Source organism: Punica granatum, chromosome 7 (genome assembly GCF_007655135.1).
Source record: "Punica granatum isolate Tunisia-2019 chromosome 7, ASM765513v2, whole genome shotgun sequence".
Lineage (NCBI taxonomy): Eukaryota > Viridiplantae > Streptophyta > Magnoliopsida > Myrtales > Lythraceae > Punica > Punica granatum.
Window position 1 is genome coordinate 27,241,304 of NC_045133.1, and position 14,597 is coordinate 27,255,900.

Sequence of the window (14,597 nt, forward strand, 5' to 3'; positions counted from 1 at the left end):
TTCAAAATTAAAGGGGAATTTACCTAAAATGACCCATGATTTATCCGTTTTGTCAAATTTATCATATGTTTTTTTGGTTAAATCTATCACATGGTTTACTTTTTACATCAAATCTATCACGGCATTATCTTTTTCGTCGACATCTAACGGTCGTACTGACGTGACACGTGGAGAGATAGTGGGCTCCCACTTGTCACGTGGGCTCCACGTCAGAACGGCCGTTAGATGTCGACGAAAAAGATAACGGAGGGATAAATTTGAAGTAAAATATAAATCATGGGATATAACTGATAAAAAAAAGTATATAATATATTTGATAAAATGCGTAAACTATCATTTTAGGTAAAAATTTATAGGTAAAAATTCAAAAATAAACAGAAGATTTCCAATTCCAGCACGTTGAATGTTTGACCCGCATGACCATGATAGCTACATCACTGCTATTTTCAGTCTTTGCGCGTTGACTTTTTCTAGTGGCCTCAAGGATCAACGCTTTGACTCGACAGAGTCTTTGAAGGATAGAGGTCCAACTTGGGTGTTGCAATATTCTTGCTACTTTATTGTTCCCCCCTGCAATGGCTTAGCTTTAGCCTTTCATACCCTCAGGATTTCAGAATAATGGATCCGAGGCTCTACAGGTGTGCGAGGAGGGGCAATGTTCGGTCTTTGAAGAGGCTGCTTGATGAGACGCCAAGCCTGATCCTGGGACTTACCCCCCAAGAAAACTCGATCGTCCATATTGCCTCTCAATTTGGACACGTGTCGGTTGTACAGGAGATCCGCACAAGATGCAAGTCCCTCCTGACAAAACCAAACATAGACGGGGACACTCCCCTTCATGTAGCTGCAAGGGCAGGCCAGCTTGGTGTCGTGAGTTCTCTTCTCAAACAGATGATTGAGGAGCCTGCTTTCGATATTGAAAGCGGAGGAAATTGCAGGCTCGAGATGGTCATGTGGAAAAATAAGAGGGATAACACGGCTCTTCATGTGGCAATCGGGAATGGCCATCTTCAAGCGGCAGAGTTGCTGCTAGAGGTCAATCCTCAGCTGGTGCACTATGCTAATCATGACGGAGAGTCTCCTCTGTATCTGGCGGCTAGAGGCGGAATGGTAGAGATTGTAAATCGAATTCTGATGTTCCCGTCGGCACCCAGTGGCGGGTGCCACGGCCAAACGGCTCTCCATGCTGCAGTGATTGAGAGGAACCCTGGTATGTTGTATTCTTCATGCTTCACATTCTTTAGATGTGTTTAGCAATGCTCACTCTCGTCTGAAAGGTTAAATTTTCGTACCTCTGTGTCTAAGTCTTATAAGTCATTGCTTTGAAGGGATTGTGCAATCCCTCTTGAGAGTGAGACCCGAGCTCATCAATGCCATGGACCACGAGGGCCGAAATGCAGTCCATTACGCAGCTTCCTCTGGAGAGCACAAGATGGTAGAGAAATTACTAGAATTTGATTTCTCGTCTGCATATGCAACGGACAGAAATGGTCATTCACCTCTCCAGGCTGCTGCTCTATTGGGTCACACGAAGGTCATCTCGGGGATTCTTCGGCACTGTCCTGATTCAGGAGAATTCCTAGACCTCAAAGGACAAAATGCTCTGCACCTTGCTGTCTTGGGGGGAAAAGCGAAAGTTGTTAGCCGCATGCTCGAAATGGAGGAGCTAGAAGGACTCATAAATCAACCTGATAAGAACGGAAATACGCCTTTGCATCTTGCTGCCGTGGAAAGGAACACTTGGATTATGAGGTACTTGTTATGGGATGGAAGAGTCGATCGGAAAGCTGGGAACATGAGTGGACTAACTGCTCTCGACTTCGTTAAGCCAATCGAACATCCAAACAGGGTAAAATCATCCTCTTGTTGGTAGTTGTTCCAAATAACCTCTTTTTTATCAACCGTCTTGCTCATATGAACATGTTTCTTATTCATCCCAAAAAAAAAGAAAGAAAGAAAGAAAGAAAAACAGACATGTTTCTTCTTCTTGCAGATCATGGCCCCAACCTTTTGGGGACAATCCCACAGTACGGATACTCCTCGATGGTTTTACCTCAAGAAAGCCGACTCAAGCCCAAACCAAGAAGATGATAGTTCCACAGAGCAGACTTACAAGCAGAGGGGCCAGACCCTTCTAATGGTGGCAACCCTACTCACGGCCGTTACTTTTGCTGCGGTTTTCACAATGCCAGGGGGCTACAACAACAACTTGGGTCCGGACCAAGGAGTGGCCCTTCTGCAGTCGAGCAAGTACTTAAAGCGGTTCATAATCTCCGACACAGTTGCAATGACCAGCTCGATAACAGCAGCTTGTGTTATACTGTGGGGAGCTGTGGTTGGCAAGAGGTCATACGTGTACTATTACTCGAGTGCGATGGTGCTTACTTACATTGCTCTTCAATTGACATATATGGCCTTTACAATGGACATTTTAGCGGTGTTGCCCGACCAAGTTTATGTCCACACTTTGAGTCTGGTCATCGGCATCGTTTTGCATATCAGCACCTTCTTGTTCCTTTTCAGACTGGCAAAAATTTTCTCCATCTCGGAGGTCTGTATGTTTCTGGTTTTCCGCATCAGAAAGCTGAACTGTAGAATCCGCACTAGATTGTAGAGAGGAAATATTTGTAATTGTTTCTTTCTTTCCCTTGCTTCACAAGTCACACCTTTTGGCGGTGTCGACAACTTATTCTGTCCCCATAAGTTTATTAGGCTAAATGGAATTTACTTTATTGACAGCGCCAATAGAAACCGAGCTATTCGCTCTCCCAAATTCATTGATAACTTTGCTAAACACAAACACCATTAAAGGTTACTGAAACCCAACTCCGATGCTTCGGGAAGTCCTGAATAGCATCAGCAAGTTTTCCACCCGATCCGCGCATCTAAACATGCCATCTTCACTCCCCATCTCTAACAGGCCTTCTTCAACCAAACTACAATAAAACTATTCAGAGTATTTCATGAGCATCTTGACTTCTGCACTAAAGCACACCAACTGTTTTCTATTATATGGACAAGTAGCTGTGATGTAACTAATATGCTGAACCATCCCATACAGCTTAGTCGCAGGCTCTTATCTTTTTCACTGTCCGCATATTTTTTTTTCTTGTGCTATGCAACGAGCGGGACGATTTAGCAGCATTAATAAATTGAGCCGGCTTGGTTGTATGCTTTGGTCATGCCATGGATGTTGGATTCCCAAAGCTCCAAACTGGTTGTCTGTGTTTCTTCATTAGTTTTCATTAGGACTATAGCCTAGTTACTTACACTAATCCATTCATAACGTTGCTCAGAGTTTCCTATGGAGAGAAGAAGGTTTCTCCCTCAAATATCTCAATCTAGTTATGATGCTACAGAAAACGGGCAATTTTTATGTTATGTGGGCATTTTTACAATTTTATGTTATTTGGGCGTTTTTGTAATTTTTAGAGAATAGTTTATTTTATGGAATGGTTTATTTTACGGAATAGTTTATTTCTTTCGTTATAATTTCGTTTCATTCGTTATAATTTTGTTTAAGCCTATTTAAGCGTTGTAAGTCGTAGGACTGAAGACAGTAGTTTTTGGTTGAATAAAATTTCGAGAGAATATTTTCTCTATTTTTTCAAATGCGGTATTGATTGAATTAATGAATTTGATGTCCATTCACTAGTATTCGTAGAATCAACATGTTATAGAATATTATTTTTCGGCATTCGTATGAGAATCAACATATTATAAATGTTTTTTAATTTCGCTGCGTCAAGAAAGAAGTTCCAAGAACTAACTAATTCCCAAACATTATTACGCCTTACGGAAACTTGGTCTTAGTCTAACCAAGTTGAATGTTCAAAACTCGAAAAAGAAAAAGAAAAAAATTATATTCTCTGGTAGACTTAACGCATTAAAAAGATCAAGATGGCGAGTCACGCGTACACATTCTGCTGGTCCCCATTCATAACTACTGTCTTTGTCTTGGGACAACGGTTTTTAGAGGCATCCTCATGGGTCATCTCACAGGACATGTCCAACTCCGACTCCACAGAACAGAGTCCCCTGTTTAATGTTCCCAGTCCTCATACGACATCCAAAATTAAACTGGATAGCTACATCACTGCTATTTTCAGTCTTTGCGCGTTGACTTTTGATAGTGGCTGTCAGCACCTAATTTTGGTCAACCGGCTTCAGAAGGGCAGAATCGTCGTTTCTGCCACCCGTGAGGGAAGTATTTCCGATTAATTACCCTAGTAGCCACGACTTTTCGGAGATAGCACATTTTCCTAATCTAGCACCAAATTTGTGATTTTTCAGAATAATAATACCATTTGGGACGTTTTCGAATTTCGCGTACATCGGCGTCAATTTTCAAAATTCGGGACAAAATTCGAGATTGAAAATAATTTCATCGCATAATATCGATCATTGAATTTTTCTGAACGTGATGGCGGTCTCGAATTATATTTCCGACGTCCGATCGAGAAGACGGAATTTTCAATTTGTACGCGCGTCAATTTCAAAAAAAAAAAAAAAAAAATAGGGTCACGGTCAGAAGTCAGTGACTTCTGACCGCTACTCCTCCTTCGTCATTTTCTTTTCCTGTTCTTCTTCTTCCTCTTTTCTTCATTTCTTTTTCTTTTCCTTTCTTCTTCTTCTTCTTCCTTGCAGGGACGTCTCCCGACTCGTGACCTCTGTGCCGATTGAACCCGAGCCTGCCGACTCCTCTGCACACGCCAAGCCCTCTGAACACGCCAACGATTTTCGACACGCAACGCCATCTCTCTCTCTCTCTCTCTCTCTCTCGGGAAAAAAGGGAAGGACCCTCAGCTCGAACGGGGATCGGCTCTCGGGAGGGGGCATTATTTTTTTCACTCTCAGCTCGAGCTTTAAAAGAGGAGCTCGATTTTTCGGAGGGACTCTCTGGCTCTCGCTCTCTCTCTCTCGGCAGCTCACAGTTCGGCCGGGAGTTTACGAAAAAAATCCCTCAACTCACACGCGGTCTCCCATAGCTCACGGCCCGCAGCTCGATTTTTCGCGGAAACCCGGAGCCCGTTCGGTCCGAACGCTCGCAGCTCCCGATCTCGAACCCCCGCAATTCGGATCCCGGTTCTCACGCCTCCCTCCGCACATTCTCCGGCTTTCCCTCACCTCGGCTCCCTCAGCTCCCCGTTCGGCCCTCAGCTCACCCGAGCTGCCACCCGAGCCGCCCCGAACCGCCTCCCTTCTTCTCCTTCGTTTCATTATTTTTGCTAACCGTCGGCTCCTCCTCTCCGGGCCAGCACAGGTAGCCGCCCAACCGCCCAGCAGCCCAGCCATTCGGTCCGACCCAGCGGTAGCCGTCCAGCCCGGCCCAGCAACAATCCCGTTCGGCACGGCCCGACCCACCGACGGCCCAGTCCAGCACCCAACAACCCAATCGGCCCAGTCCAAATCTCAAGGGCCCAGTCCGGCCCAATTCTCCCTCAGCAGCCCAACTCCCCGGCGAATTCTTAATTTTTTTTATTTTTTTTATTTACAGAATCACCCCTCAACTTCCCGAACTAGGTAAATCTCCGACTTAGTGGCATGTTTAGGGCTCCGATTCTGAATATTAATGCTTGCTTGGACGAATATGATGTGAAATGAGCGTTATTGGGTCGTGTGGGTGATCGGATTTGTTGCGAACTCGATTTTACGAACTTTTCATTTTGTCTCATTTCAGTCCAGAGGACGCATTTTTATTTTTCTGGATCTGTCCCAAATTTTAAAATTCCTTTCAGCCAAGTCCCAGTCATTTGTACCATTTCCCATTCAGTCCTGGAATTTTTTCGAATTTTTCAAGCACTCCAAGGAACTTTTCAAGTTGTTTCAATTTAGTCCCGGGGTCATTTTTGCCTTTTTCAGATCAGCCCTGAATTTTGAATTATTTCGGTTCAAGTCCCGGTCATTTTAATATCTTCAAATCAGTCCCTGAACTTTTCGAAAATTTTAAATCAGTCCCTGAACTTTTCGGAATCTCCAGATCAGTCCTGAACCTTTCGGAATTTTTAAATCAGTCCCTAAACTTTCTGCAATTTTCAAATCAGTCCCTGAATTTTTCGGAATTTTCACATTAGTCCCTGAGCTTTTCGAATTTTCACATCAGTCCCTGAGTTTTTCGGAATTTGCAGACCAGTCCTTTAACTTTTCGGAATTTTCAAATCAGTCCTGAACATTTTCCAAAGACATCCAGCCCTTTCCTACTTGGATCACCGACCGACAGCGTGTGTGCCATGTTTAAATATTTCATTCTTGTAATTATATGTATACGGCATGACAACGTGTGTGCTTTGCATGATTTTTCGCTTTCCATGAATCGGTGCCGTTTTATTGATTACGTTGATATCGTGTTTGCGTGTATGTTTGTATGTGTTTATCATGATCATGGCGGCACCGGTTATGTAAATTTGTACGTTCGCCGTGCTTGATGTGGTGATATGCTCTTGATCGGTGCTTAAAATGCTTTATCGTTTAAATCGAAACCTCACATGAATTGGGTTAATCATGCAAACTCGACCTAAAATTAATTTTTAAATCCTAAGGCGATCGGGAATTAGGATTCGCATCGGACGGTCCATCAATGATCGGCTCGACGGTCCGAAACTCGAATATTTAGAGCATTTGGCAAAACATTAATTAATTTAATCAATAATTCCACTAACGGGGTAATTGAACGTTCACACGATTAATTAATTCACTTGGCCCTAATAATTTTGTACGAATTGGTAATAAACCGGTAACACGCGTCGATAGATTGCAAACGTGCGTTGGTGCCCTTCTCAAAACTTGCAAATTTTATAAAACTCGAGACACGTAGTTCGATGTGACATGGATGTCCAGGAAGGACTTGCGCGTCTTGACTCGAGGCCTCACCTGATTTCAGGAAACTCAGGTCGGGATGTGGAAGTTCTTCTTAGATCACTTCCGGATAGATTAACCGATCTTTTGATTTTCTGGGGTTCTTGACAACCTTGGAGGGTCCAGGGGATCGGTTAGCGCCGGTCACAGGCCGAGGCGGCCCGCGCCGCATGATCTCTCTTTTCTGAAAATATTTTCACCTCAAGGGCAAAATCGTCTATTTGCAACTTAGCGACACCCCTAGGGTTAGAATAATAGAAACACTACGGTATTAGGGTAGGGATGGGCTACCTATCTAGGCGCAGGTTCATCTGCATAGCCCGCCCTATCCGACCGATGAGTTTTTGTTATTCTAGCATAGTCTCGGGTAGTTAGTTCGGGTGGATTGGCTCAAAATACAAATACCGGATTAATTGTATACTTGGCTAAGACAAAATGGGCAATAGTGGGATAGACACTAGGTTTTAGGATGTACAGGCGGAATCAATGTTCGGTAATAACCTGTAACAACCGTAGTGTCACAACATAGAACAACCCTAAAAATAACCCACAAACACTAGGCTTGACAACAGACGTCACGTACGTCAGGTCCTCATAAAATAATGCCAAATGCGAAATACCTTCCCGAGGCGATCCTTGATCGATTCACACCTTGTACCTACTTTGTTTGCTTTAGGGTAGGATTTGTATGCCAAGATACCCCGGTTAATAATTGGTTAATTCATGTAAATTCGGCAATAACAAGATCCCATTGCTTGTTTATTTATGTCCGCTTGTTAACATTCTTGCACTTGTTTGTTATGCGGATCGAGCCCGATCCTTTAGGGCACGATTCATAGGGGGTCCAACGCCCCCAATCGTAGATCACGGGGTTCAATTCCCCTAACACTGAGCGCGCATCTTAATTTCAATTTCGGTCTTTTCAAACCACACGGTGAGTACGAGTGGAATAATAACCGAACGCGATTCGACCGGGATTCAGTTGTCGTAACTTGTACTTTATTTATTTGAGAGGACAATGTAAGGATTTATATTGTACATTCATTCATGTAAGAATCCCGGTCGGAGAGTGGACGGTCGGAGTGTTCCTTCGAATTTACGGTGTCAAAACGCGTAAGATGAGCGGAACTTAATTAAGCGGTAATTAAATTAAAATGGTAAGCCTAGATAAGCTAGAGTACCGATAGGGCACGCGAGATATAGGCTCGCATGTAACAGAACCCCCGAATTCGGAACCTTGGGTTTCGTAGACCATATGCCTTAGCAATTAGGTGTACCCCGTACCCCTAGACCCGGGTAACTTGCCGGCCCTCGACTTTCGGGTCGTAAAATGGCAAGTGGCGACTCCTTCTCACGTGCGTCCGTCGCGCGTCCCCGGGAAGGTGGACACTCCCAAGCCGCGTTGCATAGGCGCGCGCACGCGTGCCCCGACGAGATGAAATTCGGGTGCGCACAGCTTGGCGACTCCACTGGGGACACTTAGAGGGTTCGGGCTCGTTCCCGCTTGCTTTGTTTGCTTGTTTATTTACCGCTTTCCGCATTTCCCGCTTATCTACTTAACGCACTTTTATTTCCCGCACATGCATTGCATATCATACTATCTTCTAGGTACCTATGGGTCGCGTCCCACGACCGGTAATAGGAGCATAGGTTAGATAGGGGTTCGAAGTAGGGGTACGGCGCGCAGTTCGACTGCCGTTTAGGCCTTGAAAAGAATCCCGCTCGGTTTCAAGGAATTAACACCCTTGAGTCGAGAGCCCCCATCCTTACGCAGCACGGTCCCTATAGCACTAAAACCATGCATTCTGCAGGAGTTTCATGCCATCCTCCAACTCGGCTTCAACGACAGTCCGTTGAGTCGGCCTGCGCGCCATTTGAGTCTTTTCCAATTTCGAGAGACATGTACATATACCTTGTAATTCAATTAAGCCGTGTGCATTTGCATTTCCGCATGCATACATCATATAATTTTCAAAATTAGGGTGTCACTCGCATTGATGAGTCCTAAGTCGATTTTCCTTTCATCTTGGTAAGGGATGTCGCGCCCGGCCTCCTTTCCGCGCCTCGACAGGATCACACCACCACTGGACGAAATCAACCGCATATGGATAAGCCTGCGCCGAATTGATCAGGACTACATCACCACCTTCGTCGGAGATGTACCTCTGTTGTCCGCTCGTCGGGTAGACTGGAATTTTCTCGGAGCTGCTGTAACGTTTTGGGATCCAGCACACGCCGTCTTCAACATCCAGGGCACCGAGCTCGCGCCTACTATTGAGGAGTATAGGACCCTCATCGGCCGGACCACAGTCACTCACGGAATTATGGAGCCTAATTTCCAGACTACTCGACCAGTTCTTGTTTCGCGCCTACTCATTGTGCAAAGATCTTCGCTGCAGGCCGAACTCGCATATTCCGGCGGTACAGAGATAATAACTGCGAAACTACTCCGTTTTATCGATTCACAATCACGCGTGGTCCGAGGGGATCTTCTCCAAAAGAATTTGTGTCATGCAGTTTTACTTTTAATTTTTGGGACTCTTTTATTCCCTCGCGCAGCTGATCGTATAGACGCAACTTTAGCTAGCGTCGTCCTCCAAGTGGTCGGAGGCCGCGAGTATGAGGTAGGCCTAGTGGCCGAGACTATCCGGTCCCTCGACCGCATCACACGAACAGCTGATCGTAGGTTGAGAGGGTCCCCAATCCTCTTACAAATGTGGCTTCAAAGTCATGCAAACCCCTTCGGTCTCGTGAGGCCAGTCCTGTTTTTCAGTCGCTCGGGGTCGATCATTTCGCAGTTATTATCTCTGATACGTGTGGAAGAACGCAAGGTTTCCGAGTGGATCAAGATTTTTCGCGAAATACCACCTAGGGGCTTTAAGTGGCGAGCCGCGTGGATGCCACCCGGACCCGCAGCCCTTAGGTGCCCTGATTTTAACGGAGTACCACTTGTGAGTCATGCGGGGTCCACCACATATTTTCCGGCACGAGTGATGAGGCAGTTTGGCAGCCTGCAGACAGTCCCCGAGGACACGGCACGGGCTAAATTCGAACACACTTGGCGGGAGGATCAGACATCCGTGGATCGCCAAAGAGACATCTAACGGGTTTTGGACGCGTGGCGAACCGTGGTCATCGAGCGTCCGTATTTCCCCGAGCATCCAACCCTTGAAGAACAGGATTTCCAGGCTACCGAGGAATATGTCCAGCGTTTCTATCGGTGGGGTCCTACAGCACACGAGGATCTCGCCGACTCTCCACGAGCTGAAGATAACGGACCAACGGGAGCGTCTTTCACCCCGAACGTGGCCATTCAAGCAGAGCTTGCTAACCTCAGGGCCGAGAGAGATCACCTTCGTCGGGAAGTCGCAGAGAAAGACGAGCAGCTTGTGGATCAACGACAATTACAGAGAGAGCTCGCCCAGGCCCGCGCCGAGCTGCAGAGGCGCGAACAGGAGCTGGCACGAGCGAATGTCGCCTTGGAGAGGTTCAGGAAGAGAGCCCGTGGAGGTCCACGCACCCCTTAGGATAGACGCCTCCACCAGGCCCTCACCTGAATCGGTGCTCTCCACGGCAACAGTCACTCGCACCCTGAGCGCGGTGGAAGAACGATTTAGGGCTTGTTTTTAATTGCATTGTATCTTAGAAACCTTTTGAATCAATGCGAGTGACAACATTAGTTTTCAAATCCATGCATCTCATGCACGTCATCCCCTTATTTATTATGTCACACGTTTTTATTTTTAGAACGTAACTCGTTTGCGTAGATATTTACACACTTGTTAATACAGGTAACCATAACTGGCGCCACACCGTTATCTCACTCGTCTGCAATCGAAGATGGCACAGAACAATCAGCTTGCTAGCTCCGAGGAGAACACTCCACCGACGCCGGTTTATTATCAACCGTCCATGACTCAAGCACTGCCACCACTAACTCCTGCAGGCGCACCCCCGGTACACTCGGGAGAAATCCCGCCACCAGTCCCAACATCGGAAGCCCAAGCACCGTCCACCTCTACAGAGGGTGCGGCCCGCATCGTCGCACTGGAAGGCGATATCTCCACATTAAGGCACGGTCAATCAGATGGCTGCCGACATGGCCGAGCTCATGGCCCTACTCAGAGCTCCAAACCGCACCTCCTCGAACTCTACTCCGCCTCCGGGGTACGGGCCAACAGTCGACCCAAACCCTTGGGTCCCGCCGACCCATGCTCCGGAAGGTATTGAAGCGCCTGCGATACACGCACCGGCGGGCCTCCCAGCTAACGTCCCTCCGCCATCGGTGACTCTCCCGGCAGCCATTCCTCTTCCACCGTCGAACCCGACTACTCTAGTACCGCCGCCGATGTCCATACCGGTTCCGGCACCGGTTTACGCGGCTCCTCCGCCGATGGTCTTCCCGGCACAGAGCCCCCACGCTCCTGCTCACACAGCCGAGCCTGTCCCATTCCAAGCTCCACAACCCCACATCAGCTTTTCTTACCCAACTCTACTCCCCTAAACATTCCCATCCCTGAACCGGGCACGCCAACCCAGGCTGTCCCCATAGCTCCACCGACAAACTTTCTCCCGGAAATGGGGACTGAGCAGGAGCAGAGATTGAAGAAGATGGAAGAGAACATCAAAGCCTTACAATCAGGTGGTCCTCGCCTCGATGCCGGCGATTGCGATTGGAGTCTTTTTCCGGGTATGCGGCTACCCCCGAAGATTAAGGTGCCTGAATTCCAAAGGTACCATGGCACTACCGACCCCCGTCACCATCTCCGTCACTACAGGGGAAAGATGCTGCAGTACTGGGACTACGAAGAGTTCGTCATCCACACGTTCCAGGACAGTTTGGCGGGAGCGGCTCTTGATTGGTACATGTCACTGAAAGCCGCGGATATCCCTACATGGACGGACCTTTCGGGCAAATTCATCGACCAGTACAAGTACTGTGCAGAAACGCCCCCGACCTGTTGGAGCTCAGTACAATGGAGATGGCCGAGGATCAGGGCTTCGAGGCCTACGCAGTAAAGTGGAGGGCTAGAGCGGCGAAACATGTCCCCCCGATCAGTGAGGCGCAGCAGATCCAATTATTCCACTCTACCCTCAAAGGGGCCTACTACTTGCACCTGTTGGCTCACACGTCTTCGTTCTCCAACCTTATCGACGCCGGGAAGAAGCTTGATATCGGCGTTAAGCTCGGCAAGATAGAAGGACCGGCCGAGAAGAAAGAGGGAGAGTCCTCGAAGAAGGTTGCTACTGGGACACCCTCCGCGGGAAACAGGAGAGGAAAAGACGCGTCCGTCAATGCTGTTAACTCAGGGCGCCAAGCCCCCCAACAGTATTCCATCAATTACACGCCCGCACCACCGACCACTCAGGCGTATGCCCCACCTCCGGTGCATTATCAGCAGCAACTCCCAGCGCAACAAGTATATTATTCCGCCCCGCCGGCCTCCTTTCCGTTGCCGGCCCCGCACAATTACGTCCCTATTCCCCCTCCGATCCAACAAAGCAGGCCTCCGGCTTCGAGAACTCCTCAGCCGGTGCAACGGGCTCCGGCCCCGCAGGACCAACAAAGCACTGCGCCGCGGCGCAGACAATTCACACCCCTTCCGGCCCCGCTCTCCCACATATACCGGCAACTCCTCGCAGGCAATAGGATTAAATCAGTAGCGCCTAACCCCGATTTCGACCCCACCATTCAGGATCAGAGTCGGCACTGCGAGTACCATCACGGCGCACCCGGTCACACCACCGACGATTGTTGGAAGCTGCGGGAGAAGATCCAAGCTATGATTGATGGCAAACAACTCACGTTCAACGCCGTCAAACCTCCGAACGTGCAAGTTAATCCTCTTCCCGATCACGGGTCAAGCTCGGGACCCAGCATTAACATGATCAGCGTTTGCGCCATAGGGGAGTACGAGACCGGGCAGGAGCCATCCGCCCCGTTCGTAATCGAATATGTGCCTGCGGAAACCGGTATAGGGTACGCGGGGTTTGATGCCACGCCCGCCCCATTCGTGATAGATGTCCCCGCACGAGAGCCATATCAAGATAGCAAGGTTCCGTGGACCTACGAAGGGAGTGTCGGGAACCTCGAGCGTCAATTCAGCGTCATGGGCGTGACGCGCTCGGGACGAGTGTATGAAAACCCGGAGGTCGCGAACAAAGGAAAGGCGCCTGCTGCGACATTAGGAATCGCCCCGGAAGCTACGCCGATCCCACAAAAGAAGGTGACCGAAGAGGAAGCCGAGGCTTTTATGAAGATCATCAAGGCAAGCGAGTATAAGGTTGTTGAACAAATGGGCAAGTCTCCGGCCCACATTTCACTACTCGCCCTTCTCTTAAGTTCGGAGCCACATCGTGAAGCGCTCCTGAAGGTCCTGACGGCGGCACAGGTCCCCAAGGAGACGGCTCCAGATCTCATTGAAGAAACCGTTGGTTCGATATTCTCCAACAATATTTCATTCTCGGATGACGAGCTTCCCTCCGAAGGGTACGCACACTCGCGGGCGTTGCACATCGTCTGTAAGTGCAATAACTTCGTGGTAGGCCGAGTCATGATCGACAATGGTTCGGCTCTCAATGTATGCCCTGTTTCCACCCTGAAGCAGATGAATGTGGATCTGAATCATATTCGTCCAAGCAAGACAGCGGTTCGAGCCTTCGATGGCTCGCGGAGAGAGGTGAACGGAGAGATCGACCTTCTGATCGAGGTAGGTCCATGTTCATTCAATGTCACTTTTCAGGTGCTCGACATCCCCAATGCCTTCAGCTTGCTGCTCGGGAGGCCATGGATCCATTTTGCGGGCGCAGTCCCCTCCACCTTGCACCAAAAGCTTAAGTTCATCGTGGAAGAGCGACTCATCACGGTCAAAGGTGAGGAGGACTATGCGATTTATAAGGAGACGGCTGTCCCCTATATCAGTATTGGGGACGATCAGAACCTCCCCTTCCATTCGTTCGACACCATCTCCGTCATCCGAGACTACGGAAAGGCCGGTCCGTCCCGCGCCGACCGCATGGTGGGGAAGATCTTGCTGCGCCATAATTACATTCCGGGTTCCGGACTCGGAGCACGTGGGCAAGGGATCAACCGCCCAATCGAGATCGAAGAGTACAAGAACAGGAGGGGACTCGGTTTTCGCCCTTCCTGCCACGAGATTATTGAAGCCCGTAGAGGCAAGCGCCTCCACCGTCTCGCAGCGTACTACGGGAAGATCAACAGGGGCACCCCAGTTCCGCCACTCTCCCACTTCTTTTCAGGATCACAGCACATCGTCGGAGGTACTCTTGACGGCCCCTCCTCGGATTTAAACGACGCGCTTGTCGATCTGCCAGGCATATACGCCGTCACCGAGGAGACTCCTTTAGGGGTCTACATCCGCCTCGCGCAGGAGAATGAGGAGCTCAACAACTGGACCTCAGTCCCGCGCTACTCGGCTGTAATCGCCGATGTGTAAGGCTATCTTTGTAGACGATGTTTCCCGCGTGTCGGCAAAGTCATAAGCCACACGACGGAAGAGGGTTTTTGTTATGGCATCAATGTTCCCACCTTCAATGAAATCCCTACATGCATTTTTGAATTCTCGTGTCTCCTTCGTTTCCTTCTCTCTTACTCATTCGCAGCACTTTAAATATTTCTAAGACGACTCGTTTAAATTTCCAGGCTCCACTCGAATCCAAATCTTCGACGCGTCGATTCGAACCCATCCGAAGAACTCCTCGAAGAGCCCCAACCCATATAC

General features: G+C 48.5%; 3 protein-coding genes across 3 annotated transcripts; all 3 read left to right on the forward strand.

Moving 5' to 3' along the window:
- Nucleotides 1-566: 566 nt before the first annotated feature.
- LOC116213316 (ankyrin repeat-containing protein At5g02620-like) lies at nucleotides 567-2,732 on the forward strand. The gene is made up of 3 exons (XM_031548203.1): nucleotides 567-1,210; nucleotides 1,329-1,849; nucleotides 1,994-2,732. Exons 1-3 carry the CDS (start codon nucleotides 619-621, stop codon nucleotides 2,612-2,614), a joined length of 1,734 nt encoding a protein of 577 aa, XP_031404063.1. The 5' UTR covers nucleotides 567-618; the 3' UTR covers nucleotides 2,615-2,732.
- Nucleotides 2,733-10,942: 8,210 nt separating this feature from the next.
- On the forward strand, nucleotides 10,943-11,359 carry LOC116214587 (extensin-like). The gene has a single exon (XM_031549970.1). It carries the CDS (start codon nucleotides 10,943-10,945, stop codon nucleotides 11,357-11,359), a length of 417 nt encoding a protein of 138 aa, XP_031405830.1.
- A 74-nt stretch (nucleotides 11,360-11,433) lies between these two features.
- On the forward strand, nucleotides 11,434-13,467 carry LOC116214589. Its single transcript, XM_031549971.1, has 3 exons — nucleotides 11,434-11,717; nucleotides 11,828-13,345; nucleotides 13,464-13,467. Exons 1-3 carry the CDS (start codon nucleotides 11,434-11,436, stop codon nucleotides 13,465-13,467), a joined length of 1,806 nt encoding a protein of 601 aa, XP_031405831.1.
- Nucleotides 13,468-14,597: the final 1,130 nt, after the last annotated feature.

Bases quoted from the DNA above. Each gene is read 5' to 3' on its own strand.
- LOC116213316 (XM_031548203.1), top strand. From the start codon at position 619: ATGGATCCGAGGCTCTACAGGTGTGCGAGGAGGGGCAATGTTCGGTCT. The intron at 1,211-1,328 runs GTATGTTGTATT...ATTGCTTTGAAG, and splicing joins AGTGATTGAGAGGAACCCTG to GGATTGTGCAATCCCTCTTG. The intron at 1,850-1,993 runs GTAAAATCATCC...TTCTTCTTGCAG, and splicing joins CAATCGAACATCCAAACAGG to ATCATGGCCCCAACCTTTTG.
- LOC116214587 (XM_031549970.1), top strand. From the start codon at position 10,943: ATGGCTGCCGACATGGCCGAGCTCATGGCCCTACTCAGAGCTCCAAAC.
- LOC116214589 (XM_031549971.1), top strand. From the start codon at position 11,434: ATGGGGACTGAGCAGGAGCAGAGATTGAAGAAGATGGAAGAGAACATC. The intron at 11,718-11,827 runs GTACATGTCACT...GTTGGAGCTCAG, and splicing joins GCGGGAGCGGCTCTTGATTG to TACAATGGAGATGGCCGAGG.